Source organism: Aythya fuligula, chromosome 16, assembly GCF_009819795.1.
Source record: "Aythya fuligula isolate bAytFul2 chromosome 16, bAytFul2.pri, whole genome shotgun sequence".
Taxonomy (NCBI): Eukaryota; Metazoa; Chordata; class Aves; order Anseriformes; family Anatidae; genus Aythya; species Aythya fuligula.
Window position 1 is genome coordinate 14,760,764 of NC_045574.1, and position 19,783 is coordinate 14,780,546.

The following is a 19,783-nucleotide window of genomic DNA, read 5'->3' on the forward strand; positions in this document are numbered from 1 at the left end:
ACTTCGTGGCATACCCAGCCAGCTTTGTCCCTGATGCTGTCCCAGAGGCATGTGCCTGATCCTCAGCAGGGCTGTCCCTCGGTCAGCTTGTGGCCAGCTGTAATTTTCAGAAATTCAGGATATTGTCAGCACGTTTATTTTTCCCCTGTCCAAAGGAATAGTCGTATTCAGTTAGAATGTGTTTTTCCTAATGACACTTTAAAATACCCAGTGCCAAATGCCGTTTTTGTGTTTAATACTTAATAATTCAGTGATACAGTAAGCAGGCTACTTTCTGATCAGCACCCAGAACTATCACTCACTTTGAACACGATGACTTTACTGTCAGCACTGGAAAAGAGGGAGGGAGATGATCGGGTTTTTAACAGATGTTTCAATTATGTTAAAATTTATGTTTCAACATAATTGAAATGTATGCTTTCAATTATGTTGAAATTTATCTTCCAATTTCAAGATGTTTCAGTTACGTAGTGTCTGTTCTGTAAATTTTTATCTGGCTCTTCTAGCCCCAATTCTGCCCCTTTTTCTGCCTTCTGCAGCAGCGTTCAGCTTCTGGTTCCTGGAAGCCACCCTGCCCTCAGTTCAAAACGAGTGATCTGTACTGAGCTTGTTAAATGGCTTTGACCAGCCTTACCCAGCTGCTTTTGAAACAGCTTACACGTAGGTTAAAAAAAAAAAATAAAATACAATGACTTTGCTTGATATGGTTGAAGAATGAGACACGGAGACCAGCTCAGAGCGAGGAAAGCCTGAGGTGGGAGAGCATCAGAGGAGCGCTGAGGCTTTGAGCACAGCCGGGGCTGGGGAAACACAAAGGTTGAGCGAGTGCTCGGCAGCAGTAGGTGCTGGGGGGTAAAATCGCTCAATTTGTCCTCTTTCCGAATATCTGCAGCTCAGCTGGGTGTGCCCTGTGAAGAGCGAGTGCGGGGTTATGTGCAAGCCGGCGGTGAGAGCAGATTATCCTGTACGCGGGGCAGGAGCCAGGAGCTGGCCTCGCTGTCGATTCCCACATGCTCAGAGCAGAGCTGTGCCTGTTTTCGTCTCATCAGCTGCATTTTGCTGAAACAGCCTCCTGCTGAGCCGGGGTCCAGGCAGCCTCGCGCTGAGGGCAAGTGACAGAGAATAAGGCAGCGGAGCCATCGATGTGCAGGCTGTTAAAATCTTACCAGGCAGCTGATTTAAAATAAAAGGAAGCTCTTTTTTTTTTTTTTTTTTTTCTCACACGAGGCATGTTTAACCGGCGAAACCTTTCGCAGAGGCGATTGTGAAGATAAAAAGAATAAATGAGTTGAAAAAAGGATTAGACACAGGCGATCCATGCCCAGAGGCTCCGATAGCTGATGGTCTGCACGTAGCAGCTTGCTCGGGATGACCCTAAATCATGGGCTGCTGGAAGTTAGTAGAAGATGGATCGTTGCCTATTTTTATGCTGTTACTGTGCTGCTGGGCACTGCCAGTGGTAGGGCACTGGAAAGGTGAACTTTTGGGCTGTCCCAGCGTGGTGTCTCTAAATGAAGCTTCACCCTGATCTGGGAGCATCCACAAGGGCCTGCTACCCGGCCTCTGCTCCCTGCTTTTATTTTTATATATTATATATATGCCTGTGTATGTCTAATATATATATACACCTACATACATGTATATACTACATATATAGAGCTTGTGTCTGTGTGTACATATATGAAATTCAGGCATTCTCGCTGTACCATTCCCTCTAAGAGAGGTGCAGGTGAACGTTTTGGGCCAATTTCTTGGCTTCCAACAAGGCAAAAGCAGCCAGAGACAGGGCTCACCTTTGATCAGGCGTTCCCGTGCTTCTCAAAGTAGGCACTTTTGCTCGTTGTGTAGTTTTGTTTGGATCTTGAAGCGATTCCTCCTACCCCGCGCAGCATTTTGCCACTTACAGCTTCCCCTGGAAGTGTGATGGCTCCATATGCCTGCTATCCTCAGAGGTAAAATACAGCATGCTTGGGAGAGCAGACGTTTGTGACGAACCATTTTTCAGCCAGCAAAGTAGTTCAGAAGCAGGCTTAGGAGTGTACTCGGCTGCTTTTTTAGGATGCGGGGAGCACTCACAGTGCTCCTGCTCTCTGCTTCTTGGCAGCAGTGGGCTCGGGAGAGAGGCACCATTAAATTAACACGGCATGAATACCAGTCTGATCGTAATACCAGTCTGATCGTGCGTTGCTCTGCTCTTGCCTACAGAGAACTGATGCTTGGGGTGATGTTGGGTTTGATTCTTTTTTTTTTCTTTTTTTTTTAAAGATTTTCCTCGTGCTTTTTTCATGCTTTGCTGGGCACGGTGCAGCTCCCCCTTGTTATGATCCCTGGGTGTAGCTGTGCTTCACAGCCCTGTGGATGAGAAATTCACAGAGGGAGCTACTGCCTCTGGCAGGCCGGCAGAAAACCTCACGTTTCAGTCTTATTGGTGAAACTTTCCGGCGTGTTTCCTGGCAGTTTGGAACTCTTGTATCATCGAGGTTATTTTAAGTTAGTTTGCCAAAACTGTACCGACTTGGTAAAATGATTGCGCCCCAGGTTTGAAAAGAAGAAAAAAAGGAAAAAAGAAAACCAGAGGGATTGGGAGTTCCTCTCAGAACTGCTAGTTTGATCAAAAGGCCTCCTCGGACGGGTTTCCTGCTGTATCAAAGTATTAGAGTTGAGTTAATTGTGATGGGCTAAAGTTCAGCGATGAAGGCCCGCGGGGATCTTGGTTCTTGGCGTTGTGCCTCGCAGAGAGGGAGCGTGCCTGTCCTTAAAACCCCCGGTCTGTCCTCGCTGGCATTACATTTTCTGATCGTTCTCCTTTCCTAGGTCCACAGCAAGGACAAAAAATACGTCTGCAAAGTGTGCAACCGGGTGTTCATGTCCGCAGCCAGCGTGGGGATCAAGCACGGCTCTCGCCGCCACGGGGTTTGCGCCGATTGCTCGGGCCGGGGCATCGCGGGTCACCTGGACCACAACGGTGGAGAAGGCTCCCCCGACGAGCTGTACCCCGGCGAAGGGCAGTACATGGAAGACCCGGACGACATCAAAGTGGAGGGAGACGAGGAGATGGGAGACGACGACGACATCAAGTGGAAAGACGACGTAGGAATGCCACAAGACGACGTGATTTTAGATGACGACAAAGATGTCGACTCTCCGCAGGAGCAGGAGAACTCTGGGGAGAACGACAAGGATTTTACCTGGATTTCTTAGGGATTTTATTATTATTATTATTATTTTTCATTTCGTTCTGTTGTTTGTAGGGGGCGGGAGGGCGGGGGAGGAAGGAGTATGTTGGAAAAACTAAGTAGCCTTGTTGTCGTCCATGTGTGCAAAATACTTTCTGTGTTTTCTAAACGAGCCCTTCTCTGTTCCACTCAGATACTGTGTTAGCGGTGTCGCTTCCAGTGACACGACCGACTTCACCTTCCCCCTTCTCCCTGCAGGAAGAAACCCGACCTGGAGCGAGCCGGGCTCCTGCGAGTGACTTACGGTGTCCGCGGGGAGGAGCGGGCGACTCGCAGGCTGCGTAAAGCTTCTTCCCCCTGTACCTCTCCCGCCCCGAGCCCAACACCGGGGAGATCTTGTATCCGAAGCAGGTTTTTTTTGGTGGTGGTTGTTTAATTTTTAACACCTTTTCTGCGTTACGAAATCCCTGCGGCGGTGGAATGGCGAACCTAACGTGGAAACAAATCGCTGGGCGTGTTTTTGAGGGCTTTCCCTAACGATGCGGGCCTTTTTTTTTTTTTTGCAAAGTTGTGTAAAGAGTTTTTATTGTTTTTTTTTTTTTTTACGGAGCCAAATAGATCAAAAGGCAAGTCAGATTTGCAGCCTTACGAGTTCTCGTCATACAAGTAGATTCGTAGCTTCCAAAAAGAATCACCATCAGAAAAGATCATGGCATTTTCTTGGACCCACTGGCACCTTACCCGTGTCCCGTCTTCCAGCCTTGCTTACCGCATTCACCCAAACGAGTGCTGGTGTTTCCACAGAACTCTTTTTTGCTATAAAGGGCACGGGTAATTGTCTACCTGTCATCGTCTCCCACAGATATTTTCACTTTTCTCCCTTTGCTCAGCTGCCTTTTTCATAAATATATGCAAACTGTAGTTTAAAAAAAAAAACAAAAAAACACAAAAACGAGGCATTTAGCAAAGTGCAGGATGGACTGTGAAATATAGGAAGCCAAGGTGAGGAAATCCTAGGGGCAGGGGAAATCCTGCTGCTCCTGCCCAGCAGGCTTCAGCAGGGCCAGGGTTTCTCCTGGGTGCGTTGCTCTTCCTTGCCAAGCTGCAAACTTCGATTCATCCTTGGTAGGGGTAAAGCCTATCAAACTCACGAAGGAAACCTTCAGTTTCAGCTGCACTGGTTTGATGTAAATTTGCAAATAGATTTTTTTTTAAAAAAAACGAGAACCAGGTTTCTCTCCTAGCACGTCTCCTGAAAGGTTTTGTGGGTCTGCTCCAGGTAGTTGGATTCTCCTTGTCCATATCGGCCACTGTTGCCTTCTTCCAACTACAAGGAAACGACAACAAAGTGCATTGGAAGTGTCTTGTTCCTGCGAGAAAGCTTGTTTTACCTTTCACCTCTTTGCTTCTGGTGCTTTTTTTAACAAAAAAAAGAAAAGAAAAAAAAAAAAAAGCTGAAGACCTCACTATTTCCTTGCCGTGGAGCAATTTTATACAATGTCTGTGATGACGGTATCTTGAAACCTGCCACAAAAGACAAACCTGTTGCCAGAAAGCCAAATGACTAAAAGGTGCTATTTTTTTTTTTTTTCCAGTGGTGGGAAAGGCGATCTCCGTGGGGAGGGAAGGAGTTGTCGCAGGTGGTGTTTCCTTAATGAAAAAGCACGGTTCCCCCCAGCCAAGAAAACAGAGTTTATTGTACAATAAACCCCAGGAAAGCAAAGGATCTTTCAGGATTTGAGCTGCTGAGCACCAGGGCTTGTTTTCGGGGAGCGTGGCCACGCGGGAGCCTTGCTCCTGGCCCTGCAGGAGCTGCTTCTCCCTCATCCCCGTGGCACGAGCCACATCCAGGGGTCGTGGTTTTTATTTTTGAGTCCCTTGCTCTGCAGCCGTCTCCGGTTCCCCGCAGAAGCTCGCCGCCTTCTCTCTGCCTTTTTTTCCCCCTTCGTGCTGACGGAGGAGCCTCCAGCACCTCCTGGCTGCCGGCTTTGGGTGCTCGGCGGCTCCTTTCTCCCCGAGCCACCTCCTGGCCCCAGGTCCAGCAGCATCGGGCTCGGGGGGGGGGGGATCCCCGTAGTCCTGCTGCTGTAGTCCTTAGGATCGGGGAGGTGAAGCGGACCCTGTCGCTTTGAGCCGGGACGGGCAGCCCCTCTGCAACCCTCTCCGGGAAATATTAAAAGCATAAAGCGCTGGGGGCGCGTCGAAAACGTTTTTATTGACCTTGTACAAACCTGGGTTTTGCATTTTAGCTTCTTGTCAAGCCCTGTTGCTGTATTTAAAAGACGTGAACAGAACCGGTATTTTACGATTGGACCTTTGTATGCTTTTTTTTTTCTTTTTTTTCTTTTTTTCTCTAAATACAAAACCAATCAGCGGTTGCCTGTTGGGGGGGGTCCCAGGGCGTTGCCTTGCACGGGCTCTGTATTTATTGTACCTGTAAATGTGGAGGGGTGGGCTGGGGGTGGCCGACGGCCTCGCAGCCCTCACTTGTTACGTGTAGACAAATACATACAGTACTTAAAAGATATCTGTAGCTTTGCTTTTTATACCTAAGAGCTGTTTTATTTTATTTTTTTAACCCAAACCGTTCAACCCCCTTTGTTTCTGTGACATTCCATCTTGCTCATCTGTTCCGATTCCAGAGTAAGAATTTCGCTACCCTGCCCCTGGGGGAGAGCCACAAGCACTCACCCCAGGTTTTCCTTCTCCTCCCTCTCCCTAGCATTTAGGTGGCTCCATCTCCGTGATCACTTACGGGGTGCGTAGCTTTACTTCGCTTGGCATTGGGAAATATTTCCTTTTTTTTTTTTTTTTTTCCCCCTTCCTTTCCATTTTTTTTTTTTTTAATGGCGGACAGTAAGCCACGCGGCTTGCAGAAACGTTTCCTAGTAGTGCCACTTTTGAAGCTCTTTGAGCTGAGAATGCAAAAAAAAAATATATAAAAAAAAAAAGATAAAATAAAAAAAAAAAAAAAGGAAAATCGAAAATCCACAGAAAAGCTAACTTGTTATAATGTTACCATTATAATATAGCACATGCTTCTATATTACTAACATACACTATATATACCAAATAAAATCGTTCTAATATGTGATGTATATTTTTAAGTGCTTTGTTTCGCTGGAGGTGTGCAGACGTGGAAACGCAGGTCCTGGAGAACTGCTCCTGACGCTTCCGTGCTCCGGAGGGCTCTAATCGAGGCTCGGTAGTTAAAAAAAAAAAAAAAGGGCACTTGGGTTTTTTTATTTAATGCTGAAACTTTATACGACGCCACCGGTTGCCGTGAGCAGCCGGTGCCGGGGGGCTCGGGCGTGGGATTTGGGGGGGTGATGGGGGGATAAGGGCTGCAGCCCCCAGCCCCGTGGGGCCGTGCTCTGTGCCCGGACACTGCCTATGCAAACTCGGTGCAAAACGCTCGCCCTGCCCGTCCTACCCACCTAGGGTGGCCTTCGGCACCGCGTCTTTGTCCCCTACGTCCCCTCCGGGCTTCGTACGCCTTGCCGGGGTTCCCTTTTTTTTATTATTTTTTTTCTAACTGTATATATGTCTCTGTGTGTGCATGTGTGTATATACAGCACTATATACGCACATACAGCTCTAGTTTCCAGAAATAGCTCCCTTAGAGATGAAAAATTAATCCATGTAGTCCGGTGATGAGTTTTTTTTTAAGTATTCACACTTGTAAAGGTTGCTCCCTGAATTTCTTTATACTATTCTTTAATTTTTAAATATCAAAGCGTGCCAGGAATTGGAAGAGCATTTCAAAAAGTGCTTTGAGAGCTTCTCGTGCAGGACAGCACCCGGGGGTGTGAAAGCATCCGTGCGCTGTCCTCGCCTTCAGCAGACGTAGACGAGGAGCGGAGACATCGTGCAGGCAGGCTTGGCGCAGTGGGTAAGGGAATTCTGTAGCAATTAAGGCAAATTCCCTTCTTGGCATCTCCCATCAATTTATTTCAAAAATATATATCCTCAAAAAAAATCGTAAATTGTCTGTTTTTGCATAGGTTTGTCCCTTGTGGACGAGGTGTTAAGGTCACCCTCAGACCTCACAGCTCGGGGACGGTTCGGTGGGGAGGTGACAAGGGGGGGACTAAGGAAGGATCGCAAAGTGACTGTCCCTTTTGTTTTTTTTTAACCAAAAGTCAGTGTTTTGGACTACAAAAGGAATATTTTTCGTACGAAAGGAAGCCCGCTCTAGCGTTAGGTCCCGTTTTTTCTTTTGTACCTCGACGTATGCCTTTAACTGCTCTGCTTTTCCAAAGCGAAAGCTGCGTTCGGTCGGCGTTTTGTACGGATGGTGGGGGAATTAAAAGGACTTCTGGCAGCCCGCGGGGGCCGAGGGCGCGGGGCCAGGCCCTGCAGCCCCTCTCCCCCCGCCGCTTCCCGTTTTGCACATCGCCCTTTAGGAAAGAAACTCCATGAAAAAAAAAAAAAAAAAAAGAAAAAAAAATGCAAAAACTGGAATTTTTTGCAATATCCTGAAAGATAATCTTATTTTAGCTCATTCTGTGACATGTGCGACTCCTAAGAAAGCCATACTTAATGGTTCTTTTTATTCTTAGTTCCTATATTGTTTTGAATTTCTGCCTTTTTGTTTTTTTTTTTAGTCCTGCATAGTAAGAGTGCTGTGTGTATGCTTTCATATATATTTATTTTTCAACGTGCTTTAAACCTGTCTGCAAAAAGAAAGCTAAACAAAACAAAACAAAAAAGGACAGTGTTTGAAGATTGTTGATTATTTTTTTTTGCTGGGAATATTCTATATTATACTGACTTTATATTAATTATTATAAACCTGTGTTTGTATTGAAGATGTGTTTAATATTTTGGGGGAGGCGAGGAGATTTTAGGAACCAGAAGTCAGTGGGAGAACATGGCTGTGTTGTACTGATTTTCTGTAAATGTAGTTCAGGTAAATATGCCCTTATTTTCTAGGTGATCTCACAGTTTCTTGTCTGCCTGGGCACGCCGGAGGAGTGCCTCTTGATTATAATTACTTTGTGATGGGATTTAGCTTAGACATACTTGCAAAAATCAATCAGTTTCAATAAATTGGGAAATTGCTGCTAAATTTTTGGTCTGGCTCTTGTTTCTATCTTTTTTTCTTTCTTTTTTTTTTTTAACCTTTTTTTATGCCCTCAGGGTGCTGCTGCCTTTCCCACCCTGGGTCCCTCCAAGCCCCTGTGGCTCAGCCGCCTCCCAGCACCAATTTCTTCACTTTTGGGGCTTTTATTGAAATGAAAACGCTGCCTCATGCCCTGTTCCTGGTTCTCAGGAGGACAGGGACAGATCTATGCAGCCCCCCCGGTGCTGGGGATGCTGCAGGATTGGGGCGAGGGCTGCACCAAGACCCCCTCCTCACCCCCCCTTATATCACTTTTCGACAGCAGAAGCCCCAAAAAAAGCAGGTAAATGAAATCATTAAAAAAGAATAATAATGATAAAAAAGAATCCAATTTTTTTTTATTTTTTTCTGGATCTGACACATCCCACCTCGGCGCCGCAGCCGGACGCGAGCCTGGCACGGGCCCGTCCCAGCCCACGGGGCCAAAGCAGCCGGACCCCCTGCTGGGGGGGGGGGCACCCTGCAATGGGGACCCCCCCTACACAAGGGGGAGCAGCCCTGGAGCGGGACGGGATGGGGGAAAAGAGGGGCGAAGGCCATAAAGCCCTGTACAGCCCCCGGGGCAGGAGGCGGCACGACGCCACGGCCGGCACGCTCTGAGGCCCGGGGAGGGAGTAGTTTAAAAAATAGGACTTTTTATATATTTTATTTAAAAAATAAAAACACACAAAAGGAGAAAAAAAAAAAAAAAAGGAAAAAAACAAACAAACAAACAAACAAAAAAAAAAGAAACGTCTTTGTGCAGTTTGGCTTAGTGCAAATGGGCGCGTTCCTGCAGGCACTTCCCGGAGCACGGCCCCCCCGGCGGGAGCGGCTGCTCCCCAGTTACAAAAAAAAAATCGAGAGAAAACGACGATACAAAGAGTAAAAACCCCCCGGGGGGGGGACACCCACGTCCACCTCGGGCACCCCAGGGTGCCCTGCCTGCCCCAGCTCAGGGACACGCGGGTGGGGGGCAGGAACAGGCACCCCGGTGAGCCCCCCCCCCCCCCAGGCCCTAGGCACAGCTTATTTGAGCAGCGGGCAGCCCCCTGCCCTTAAGGGGGGGGCTCCACGGGACCCCAACCCCAAATGGGGGTGGGAGAAGCCGGCCGCACCCCCCCCCAGCCAGCCCCCACCGCTGTGCCAGCAAAAAGGGGGGGGGGACAGAGAAAGATTTAGCTTATTTTCAAAGGAAAAAAGAGGGAAAAGCTCTGTGGTGGTGATGGGGGCGGGGGGGCTGTGTGCATAAAGCTTTTTTCTTTTTTTTTTTAGGGTGGGGGGAGCGCTGGCGGGTCAGGGTCAGGCCCTGGTGCACATGGGCCCCCCCCCCCACCCCATGCCCCATGGGGCCCCCCCCCCCATGGCCGCGGCAGCGCGGGGCCGTTCCCTGAGTCCGGCGGGGGGCCCCGGGGTTTGAGGGAAGGGGGGACAAAGAGGAGGGAGGGGGGGCGCAAAGGCACCTCAAGTGCAAAATGTGCAAGAAGAAAGGAAGGGGGGGGGGGGACAGGTAAAAAATAAAGGGGGGGGCTCAGTCGAGGAAGCGCTGGCAGGCCTTCTTCCAGCGGCACGCCGTGCACCACATCTCCCGGTTCTCCATGCCGTACACCTTGCGGCACTTCTTGGCCTCCCCCCGCGGCTTCCTGAGGGGGAAAAAGAACGAGGTGGGGGGGTCAGGAGGACGTCACGGGGTGAGGTGGGTGAGGGGGGGGTCCACGGCGGTGGCACCGACTCACCTGGGGACAGCGGGCGGCTTGGGCAGCACCGGGGTGGGCACCGCCGGCGTCATCGGCACCGGGGTGGGGGGCACCGGCGGCCGCTTGTCCCCCCCCGGGAGCCGCGGGGGGGCCGGGCAGCCCTGTGGGGAGATAATAGGGGCACCCCTTTAGTTTAAAAGAGCACCCATGGGTGCAGCACGGCGGGCACGGGGCGAGGCCTCACCTGGTACGCGTGGTCGGTGTGGACGTGGCAGAGGCCACCGGGGGGGGCCGCCGGGGGGCTACGGGGGGAGGCCAGAGGCAATTCGGGGCTGGGCAGCGCCTCCGTGCCCGGGAAGGCGGGGGGGACGGAGGAGGTGGGAGAAACGGGCGTGAGGCTGGAGAGCCCGTCCGTCAGCGAGTCCACGTCCACGTCCAGCTCCGTGTAGTAGAAGTCCTCCTCGCCGTCGCTCTGCTCGAGGTCGGCTTTGCGGCTGGAGGGACGGTGGGGTTGGGGTAAGGGGAAGGGGTTTAACACCCCAAAAAAACACAAAAATAAAGGGGTTGGGGGCTGCGGGGTGAGGGGAGCCCCCGCGCTTACCCAAGGTGCACGGTTCGGATGTGCTTCTGCATCCCTGAGGAGCTGCTGAGGACTTTGCCGCAGCTCTTCCACAAGCACTTGAACATCACCTTGGTGGAGTTCTGCGGGAAACAGGGGGCAGCCCCGGCCCCAAATTCAGCCCCACCATCATTCCCGTCCCCACCGCCACCCCAAATTTCATCCCGCCACCCTCTCCAGCCCCAAACTCACCGCCATCCCCAACCCCAAGCCCTCCAAACTCTCCAGCCCCAAGCCCACCACCATCCCCAGCCCCAACCCCAAACCCATCCCCGTCCCCGTCCCAATCCCACCTTCCTCTTCCGCGGGATGGGCTCCCCGAAAACGAAGTGGGTGCCGTCGGGCTCGTCGGGGCCCTCGTCCGGCGGCGGGGCGGGCAGGAAGGCACCGGGGACGTGGCCGGAGAGCGGGGGCGAGGGGGTGGAGGGGGTGGAGCGGTCGCTGGGGGGGTCCCAGCTCCAGTCCCCGCTGGTGTTGCTGCTGCTGCTGCAGCTGGAGGACATGGTGGGCGCCTCCAGCCAGGGCTCGCCACCAGGATCTGCTGCAGAAGAGAAGGAAGAAGAGGAAGAGGAGGGTGAGATCCCACCACGCTGCACGCCCAGGGATATTGGGAGGGGGGGGACGAGGGCACGGCGTCCCCAAAATTTCTGCTCTTACCTGGGGCGGGGGGTGCTGGGGGGTGGCCGAGCACCAGGGGGCTGGTGGAGAGGCTGGTGAGCACCGCTGCTGCCATCACCTCGTCGATGCCCGCCTTGCCCAGGGGTTTTCTGCCAACGAGAGCAAACGGGGGCTGCAATGAGCACGGCCGGGCCCCCCCTCTCCTTCCCCGTGCCCCCCCATCTCCCACCCGGGGTGATCCCACCCCCGTTTAGCCAAGGTGGCACCAGGAGCCGGGGGGGGGGGGCACCGGCACCTGCATCCTGCTGAGTTAAACGTGGGTTTAGCTCAGCCGGGGCCGAATGACTTCCTGAAGTGGAAAAAAAAAATAGAAAAAAAATAGAAAAATTAGAAAAAAATAAATAATAAAAAAAAAAAAACAAACCGCGAGCGGGAGGTCAGGAGCCGCAGGAGCCATTTTGCAACCGCGTCCCAAAGCTGCGGCCCCGCAGGAAGGAGCGGGACGGCCCCGGGGGGGTTGGGGGGGGGCTGAATTTTGGGTGGGGGGGATCCCGGATGGACACACAGACGGACACACGGACGGACACAGCGCCCTGCCATGCCCCAGCTCCCGCGAAAACCGAATCGGCGCGCGCTGAGCAAGCCCAGATTTTTATTTATTTTATTTTATTTTTTTTCCCTTTTCCCTCAAATTCGCGCCCGAAAGCGGGACCGGGGGGGAGCCCCGGTGCCAAGAAGCTGCCGCCTCCACCAGCTCCGGTTTCAACCCCGGGCACGGGGCCACCGCCGGGGCTCCGGGACCCCCGTGGCGGGCAGGGAAGCCCCCCGGGGGGGGGTCCATCGGTGCATGGTGCCCCCCATCGTGCTCCTACCTGGGGGGGGGAAAGGGGATGCAGGCGGCGTGCAGCGCCAGGCACCGCTCCAGCCCCGCGTCCAGCACCCGCAGCATCGCCTCCTGCTCGGGGGGGGCCAGCCCCAGGGGCTCCCCCAGGCGCCGCAGCCAGCCCCGAGCCCCCCGGCGGGGCAGCGCAGCCTGCGGGGAGAGAAAAGGGGGGGGGACGTTAGATATTATGGGGGGGGTGGATTCTGAGTTGATCCCTTCAGGGATCTGTTCCCTATAGGGGGGGGGGGTTAAGGAGGGGTATTGGGGGGGATAAGGGGGGTGTGGGGGGAATAAGGGGGTATGGGGGGGGGATTTTGGGGGTTTGGGGGGGGGTGGGGGGACAGCGCTGTGCTTGGGGAGTGCGGGATCCCGCTGGTGTGCCCCGAGTGGATCCCAAATAGATCCCAAATAGACCCCCCCCCGTATAACTGGGATCTATTGGGACCCCCCCCCCGAGCCCCACGACATCCCCAGACCCCCAAAAAACACCACGGGGCTGCTCCCCCCGCCCCCCCCCCCACCTCCCCCCGGTAGATCCCCGGTGGATCCCAATGGGGGGGGGGGGGGGGGGGCGTGTCCGCCGGGCCGGCCGCCAGCGGATCCCTCCCGGGGGGGCGGGGCCCAGCGGCAGCGCGCGCTTCCCGGGGGCGGCACCGGCGAGCGGGACGGGACGGGAGAGGGGGGGGGGGACACCGGGAGGGTCCCGGGGGTTACCGGAGGGTCCCCGTGGGGGGGGTGGGGGGTACCGGGGAGGGGTCCGCTCCCCCCCCTCGCCCTCCCACCACCCCCCCCCCGGCGCCATCTTAGCGGCGGGGAAAGTTTGGGGAGGGCGCGGCGGGGCCGCTGTCAGCACCGGCACCGGGACGGACACCGGGCACGGCCCCCCCCCCACCGCTACCACCGCCACCACCACCGGCACCGCCGCTCTCCCGGTACCTGCGGGGCCCCGTCGGGCTCGGGAGGGAGGCGGCGGCGAGCACGGCGGCGGCGGGCGGCGGAGGCGGCGGCGCCGGGCGGCGGCAGCAGCAGGGCGCAGGCGGCGGGGGGGGGGCGCTGGGGCTCCATGCGGGGCGGCGGCGGCGGCGGCCGCGGCCGGGGGCCCGGCGGGGAGCGCTCCGCCGCGCGGCCCGGTATCGGCGGAGGCCACGCCCCCCCCGCCCCGCCGCCTCTCGCCATTGGCTGCGACGCGCCGGGATGGAACGCGGCCGCCGCCTCCTCGGCTTCTCATTGGTTGCGGCGCGCTGCCACTTGGCCCCCTCCCTTGCCCCGGCCACGCCCCTCCGCCCCGGCCCCGCCGCCGCCATCTTCTCGCCGCCCCGCCCCGGCCCCGCCGCCACCCCCGCCGCCACCCCGCCCCCGTGCCCCGAAAGTTGACGGAATGTCCCCAAAAGTACCGTTCCCCCCCCGCCAAATAAAGCGGTTCCCCCACACACACACCGAGCTACACCCAAGTTGTGCCGTCCCCAAAGCACGGGGCGACCCCAAGGGATTGCCGCCCCCCCGCCCCAAAGTGTCCCGTAACGTAAAGTGCTCCCCAAAAAGTTGTGCCCCCCCCAAAAATAAAGCTTCTGCAAACTCTGAGGGAAGCCTGCAGAGCCCCCTAAAGGCCAAAGGGGGCCCAAGAGTTGTAGCCCGCCACCCAAAGTCGGGGGGGTCCCCATAAGTTATAGTGTTCCCCAAAAAGTTATGCCCCCCCCAAAAAAATTATGGGGCTTCCACGAAGTTAGGACCCCCCTAGACCCCCCAAAAAGTCGCTTCATAGCCTTAGGGCTCCCCCGTTAGCTATAGGGTCCCCCATAATTTACAGGGCTCCCCCTGAGGCTGTGCCACCCCACACGGTGTTTGACCAAATTTATGGGACCCCCCCCCATATTACTCACCCCACAGTTACAGGGGATCCCCCAAATTTGTGGGGTTCCCCAATATCCTGGTAACCCCCTCAGAAAAACGCTAAGGTCCCCCAAAAGTTATGGGGGTGCCCCACTGGCTGCTGGGCTCCCCTGGGAGTTACGGTGCCCCCCCCTTTGGGGGAGACCCCACCACAAAGCCCCCAGCCCCACAAGGTCCTGGGGTGCCCCCATTGCTTGGGGTGTTTTAGGGTGCCCCAGGAGCGTGGGGTGCTTGGGGTGCATGAAGTCCTTGGGCCCCCAACACTCTTGGGGTGCCAATTCTGCTCCTCTCCTGCCCCAAAACCCACGGGGCTGCGGGCAGGGGCCGCTGTGGGGCTGTTTGATTTTCCGCCCCACAGCCTGAAGGCCGGGACAGAGTCCGTGCGGTCACCCCCGGGTGGCCCCTGCCTGTCCCTCCCCCAAATTCCTTATCTGTGTCCCCCCCCAGTATCCCCCAGTTCCCAGCCCCACTGTCCCCTTGCACCCACAGGACCCCACACCACAGATGGGGGCTGAGGAGCACCCAAGGGGGCTCGGGACCTCCCCAGCCTGTGGGACCAGCCCGACCCCACAGCCCTCGTTAGCACTCGGGAGTTAACAACCAAGCACCCTGAGTTATGAGTTATTAGGGTTTATGAGTTATTAGGGTTTCTGGCAGCGGGAGCGGGGTGGGGGCTCCCATTGGCCACCCCCCAGCCTGGTTTAATGGTTAACGCCGCCGACCCCAAATGGCACAACGCCCGGCGGCACCGCGGGCACCGCTCCTGGCACACCGGGCTCGGCCCCCTGCCATGGGGTGTGCGGCTGTGGGGGATGTGGGGGTGTATGGGGTGTGGGGGTGTATGGGATATCGGGATGTATGGGCACAGACTGTATGAGATATGGGGCTCTATGGGATATGGGACTCTTTGGGAAATAGGGCTGTATGGAATATGGGGCTGTATGGGAAACAGGGCTGTATAGGATATGGGGCTGTATGGGCGCAGGGTGTATGGGAAATGGGGCTGTATGGGCACAGGCTGTATTAGATATGGGGATGTATGAGATATGGGGCTATATAGGATATATGGCTGTATGGGTGCAAACTGTACGGGATATAGGGTTGTATGGGAGTAGGCTAAATGGGGTTTGGAGCCCTACAGGCTCCACCCTGCTGTATGTAGGGTACGGAGCCACTCAGCGGGCACAGCTCCGGGTGTGGGGCTGTTGTGGGTGCAGAGCCCTGGGGCTGCCTGCACCATACGGTGTGTGAAGCCATACGGGCTGCATGGGGCGTGCCGGGCCATATAGTGTGCAGTACGGTGTGCAGCACCACAAGATGTGCACCCTGTGCAGCAAAGCGTGCAGTGCAGCGCAGCATGCAGCACCCTACAGCGTGCAGCACCCTACAAGATGAAGCACAGCACCCTACAGCGTGCAGGGCAGCGTGCAACACCCTACAGCACGCAGCACCCTACAGCGTGCAGCTCAGCACCCTACAGCCTGCAGCACAGCACCCTACTCCAGCACCGTACCTACTTGCAACCTGCTTGCAGCTCCCTACAGCTCGCTGGGCTCCTGCTCGCTCCCCCTTGTGGGAACAGCACCGCCCAGCACCGTCCCCTTGCAGCGGGATGAGGACCCCAAGCAGAGGGGCCCGCAGCCTATAGGGCCCGGCTGTGCCCGGGCAGGGAGGGTGCTCGGTGCTGCCAGCCCTGCCTGATCCCCCTGACACCACACTGGGGACCCCATCTGTCAGACCCCAAGGTGATGTTTTGGGATTCCTCATTTGCCACCCCGTTTTGTGGGGCCCAATTCCATCGCCCCGAGGACTGGGAAATGCTCTCGCATTTCACCGGGAGCACACCAGGCTGAATGGGACTTACAGGTGACAGCACCCTGCCAATGGGGCTTTTTTTGGCTGCCACGGTGCTGCCGGGGCAGGTTTGGGGGATGCTTCAGCCCCCGAGCTCATCAGGAGCGATCGAAAGCTGTCCTTGGTGTGCGTGCGGAGCCTGCTGCTCCTGGGGAGGCAGCGCAGCGATTCCCACAACCCAACCACCCCAAAACTCGTGGGTCCCATCTTTCCCAAGGGGCAAAGCAGCTCTGGTCCTAATAGGATGTGATGCCCAAACGCAGCTCCCAGGGGATTCGGATGAATCAGACGGGGGAACGGGGATGGAGAAAAAGGGCTGGAAAAAAAGGGGGACAGGGAAATGACGCAGCCGGCGGGTGAGCCCACGTGCGGCAGCATCACCACGAGCCATCCTGTGCCCTTTTCTATCGGGGCCCCCATCTCGCAGGGGGATGGGAGCAGCTGCCGGGGCCAACCGTGCTATCTCACAGGCCTGTGGTTTGGCATCTAGCGCAGCCCCGGCACGAACACCCCGCTGCCTCCCCGCCTGCCGGGGGTTTAACGTCCCCAGCCTGCGGCTCCTGGTGCCGCGTTTTCGCTTTTCATCTCCTCGCCTGCTTCGATCGAGGGCGAAGCCGGCGGAGGCGGGCGCACGGTTTCCTTCCTCCCCGCTGCGCCGCGGTGCCCAGCCGGGCATCCCGCCCCGTGCCAGGACCCGCAGCCCTCGGGTCCCCGAGGTGCCACCACCGCGGTGGCAAAAGGAGCTGGCAGAACCCCGGAGCTGTGGCTTTGGCACAGCCAGGGCAGGATTCGGCCCCGTAGGCAAAGCGTTGGTGCGGGAGGGGTGATCCTGGCACCACCGCAGTGCCTGAAGCACCAGCACTGGGCCCACGAGGCAGGGCGGCCATCCCAAAGCAGACCCCGCGGCCTCCTCTGCCTCGCACCATGGTCACAGCCAGAGCCACCACTTCTGCCTGCCTCCAAAAACAGCTCTGGGAGCACTGATGGATGGAGCGAAGCATCCCGTCCTCGCTCAGGGCACAGCCCTGCTGTGGGGTGGCCTGATCCTGCAGCCCAGATCCACCATGGGGCCGGCTCGGAGCCCTGCCGGCAGCGACCCCAAAAGACATCCCCTGCAAATTCCCCTGGCTGGGGCACCCCGACACCAACCCGCAGGCACAGGGCGGGATGGGACAAGGATGGTTGAGGGAAATTAACGTAAAATAACATAAAATAATGTAAAATAACGTAAAATATATACAGAGAGCTCAGCACGCCCGGCCCCACTGAGCCACCGCCGGCCCCGAGAGGGGCTGAGCCCAGCCTGGGGGACGTGTGCCATGATGGCATCTGTCCGTCTGTCTGTCCGTCCATCCGTCCGTCCGTCTGGCCGCACTATAGGTTGGTGATGTACACCTCCAGCCCGTTGGCAGCCGGCCTGCTGGAGGCTCGCCGGGATTCCCCTGCCCAAATTTCGCCGACGCTTTCGTAGAGGTTCTCGTGGGGACTGGGCTTCCCCGCCTTGTCCCGCTTCGTCGGCTTCCTCCAGGTCATGTCCACGGCCTCGTAGTCCGGGTCGGGGCCTCGGGATCGGGCAGTCCAGGCCCTTTCCTTGATGGATTCGTAGCAGGGCTCGGGGAGGGGGGCTGCGGACCAGCAGCCAGCCTGGGGGGGCTCCTCCTGGGCTGGGGGCAACTGCCCGGCCCCCCCTTGCCCCGCAGCCCTCGGGGAGGCAGTGGGGCCCTGGCTCTTCTTCTTGGTGGCTTTGCACACCGTGGAGTACATGTCCTCCACCTGCGGAGGGAATAGGGTGGTTTTGGGGGGGTGGGGATGACCCCAGGGTGTCCCCCCCCAGGGCATTCCCACACCCAGGACCCCCAGTGCCTGGCACAGCCCCCAGCGGGGTGACGGCACCCATGGGTCCCCCGCTTTGTGCACCACATGGGGACCTTTTGCAGGGCACGGAGCAGCACCCAGGCATTGCTCCCTGCATCCCAGCTCCATCCTGCCCCCCCCAGCTCCATCCTGCACCCCCCACCCCCCAAAAAAAAGCTCCTGTTAACACAGAGCAGCCTTCGGCTACCCTTCTCCAGACAGGGACATTATGGGGAGGCTGCTCCGCACCCCCCTACCCGGTGAACCCCTCTCAGCACCGTACCTTCAGCTGGGGGGGGGCATTGCCCGCGCCCTCCCAGCACCGTGGGGCTGCAGGGGGCCCCCCCACGGCCCCATCCTGCTCCTCGCTGGGCGCCGTCCTCTTCACCTTGCGGACGCAGGCGTAGTCACCGGCCCCACGCCTGGCTTGTGGGGGGGACCCCCGGGTCCCCGTAGGCGCGGGGGGCACCATGGGGGTGTCCTCCCCCCCCCCTACTGCCAGGCACTCGTAGACCGTGTCCTGCGCCGGGCGTCGCGGTGGGGCGAAGAGCAGGTTGGAGTAGGTCTGGTCGGGGGCCGGGGGCTCGGGGACGGGGATTTGGGGCAGCTCGCGGTGCAGGAGGACGCTGACCCCGGAGCTGTGCAGGGAGTCAGAGCCCGGGGGGGCCGAGGGTGGGGGGAAATCCAGGCTGGCCGGTCGCTGGTCTGCGGGGAGAGCGGAGATGGGGGCACGGGGATGGAGCAGGCACCGTGGGGTGTGTCCCCCCCACCCCAAAACCCCGAGCTCCGGGGGCACTCACTGTCATCCCTGGCCTTCACCCGGTACAGCTCGTGCAGCTTCGTGTCCGACTTGCTGAGCGAGCGCAGCTGCGTCTGCCTGAGCAGGGACTGTGGGGGGGACACACGCAGGGATCAGGCTCTGGCTGGGATGCCCGGAGCCCCCCCCTCACTCCAAGCCTGCCCCCCACACCACCCCACCCCAGCTTACCTCGTCCACCAGCTTCACCCCATCCGGAGGGACCTTCTTCCTCCTGCCCTGGCTGTGGGAGAAGCAGGAGTGAGCTGGCAGGAGGCTGGGCAGCAGACACCCAGAGCCCTGGCATCACTGTGTGCCCCCCCCCAAGAAGCAGCACCCCCAAACCCACCCCCCAGCTCCACCTCCATCCCAAACCCCGCTGGGCGTGCGGCTCCGGCACCCCGGGACCCCCCAAGCATCCCCCCAGCATCACCTCCCTGCGGGCAGCTCAGCCTCGTGGGCTCCTCCGAGGCCACAGCCTCACCCCCAGACCATCTCCTTTGGGTGCAGGACCCCCATTTGGTGGGTAGCCAGGGTCTGGGGGGGGGGAAAGCAGCCCCAAAATGCACCCCCAGCGTTGGGGGTGAGGTGCGTACCGGCGGCAGGCAGCGCACAGGGCGCCCACGTAGACCAGGAGGCCGAGCAGGGCCAGGGCAGCGAGCAGGGCCGGCAGGAGGGGGGGTCCCGGCAGCCCCTCGCCGTGGACTAAAGCCATGGGGGGGCCGCTTCCGAAACCGCCGTGGGTCGAGCCCTGGGGAGAGAAAACACCAGTGGGGGCCACGCGTCCTGCGCTGCGGCTCTCACTGCCCTGCCACCATTCCCTGTGGGGCCTCACCAAGCAGCTGGCTCCCCGGAGGCTTTCCCGAAAATCTGGGGGGGTTTGGGGGGAGCAGGCACTGGGGACCCCATTTTCTGGCCAGCTGCTGCCTTCCTGGAGGCTCCAATTCTGCTCAGCAAGGTGTAAACGCCCCACAGCGGGTGCTCTGCTTCTGGACGGCAAAGCTCTAGATTTTGGTTCTTTTTAGAAAAGAACCAACGCAGAACTCAAACTCCCAAGATCTTAATTTGGAGACTCGCAGGAGACGCCCCAGAAGCACCACGGGGCTTTCTGGGGACACCAGGGCCGGGCACTGACCGCGGAGGTGGGGCAGAAAATTGGGGAAATATTTGGCGAGGTCACCGAGACGCCGGGGACAGCAAGGGCCCCCGAGGCTGGCTGCGATGACCGGGAGGGTGCAGGTCGTGGTGTGGCCCAGGGGACACAGAGAAGGGGAGGATTGGGCTTCCCAGAA

At 57.5% G+C, this 19,783-nt stretch overlaps 3 protein-coding genes across 5 annotated transcripts in view; 1 reads left to right on the top strand and 2 right to left on the bottom strand.

Annotated features, from left to right (window-relative positions):
- ZBTB46 (zinc finger and BTB domain containing 46) overlaps positions 1-4,608 on the top strand; it is a 54,713-nt gene extending 50,105 nt beyond the window's left edge. For all 3 annotated transcript variants that reach the window (XM_032198130.1, XM_032198129.1, XM_032198131.1), the window contains one exon: positions 2,815-4,608. In XM_032198130.1, coding sequence (XP_032054021.1) covers positions 2,815-3,201 — 387 coding nt within the window. In that variant the 3' untranslated portion in view covers positions 3,202-4,608. The remainder of the gene's footprint in view (positions 1-2,814) is intronic.
- Positions 4,609-9,790: 5,182 nt separating this feature from the next.
- Positions 9,791-15,272, bottom strand: SLC2A4RG (SLC2A4 regulator). The gene is given in 11 exon segments (XM_032198549.1): positions 9,791-9,923; positions 10,017-10,138; positions 10,222-10,471; positions 10,579-10,679; positions 10,890-11,137; positions 11,254-11,363; positions 12,087-12,247; positions 13,034-13,204; positions 13,207-13,249; positions 13,251-13,344; positions 15,230-15,272. Coding segments are annotated over 11 exon segments (1,455 nt in total). The 3' UTR covers positions 9,791-9,811.
- A 1,943-nt stretch (positions 15,273-17,215) lies between these two features.
- Positions 17,216-19,206, bottom strand: LIME1 (Lck interacting transmembrane adaptor 1). Its single transcript, XM_032198128.1, has 5 exons — positions 19,088-19,206; positions 18,684-18,735; positions 18,496-18,583; positions 17,979-18,400; positions 17,216-17,614 (listed from the first exon to the last, which is right to left on the bottom strand). The coding sequence occupies exons 1-5, from the start codon at positions 19,204-19,206 to the stop codon at positions 17,216-17,218; spliced, it is 1,080 nt and encodes a 359-aa protein (XP_032054019.1).
- Positions 19,207-19,783: the final 577 nt, after the last annotated feature.

Coding starts and splice junctions, on each gene's coding strand:
- LIME1 (XM_032198128.1), bottom strand. CDS start 19,206: ATGGCTTTAGTCCACGGCGAGGGGCTGCCGGGACCCCCCCTCCTGCCG. Junction 18,584..18,683: donor GGGTGAAGCTGGTGGACGAG/GTAAGCTGGGGT, acceptor TCCCCCCCACAG/TCCCTGCTCAGGCAGACGCA. Junction 17,615..17,978: donor ATGCCCCCCCCCAGCTGAAG/GTACGGTGCTGA, acceptor TTCCCTCCGCAG/GTGGAGGACATGTACTCCAC.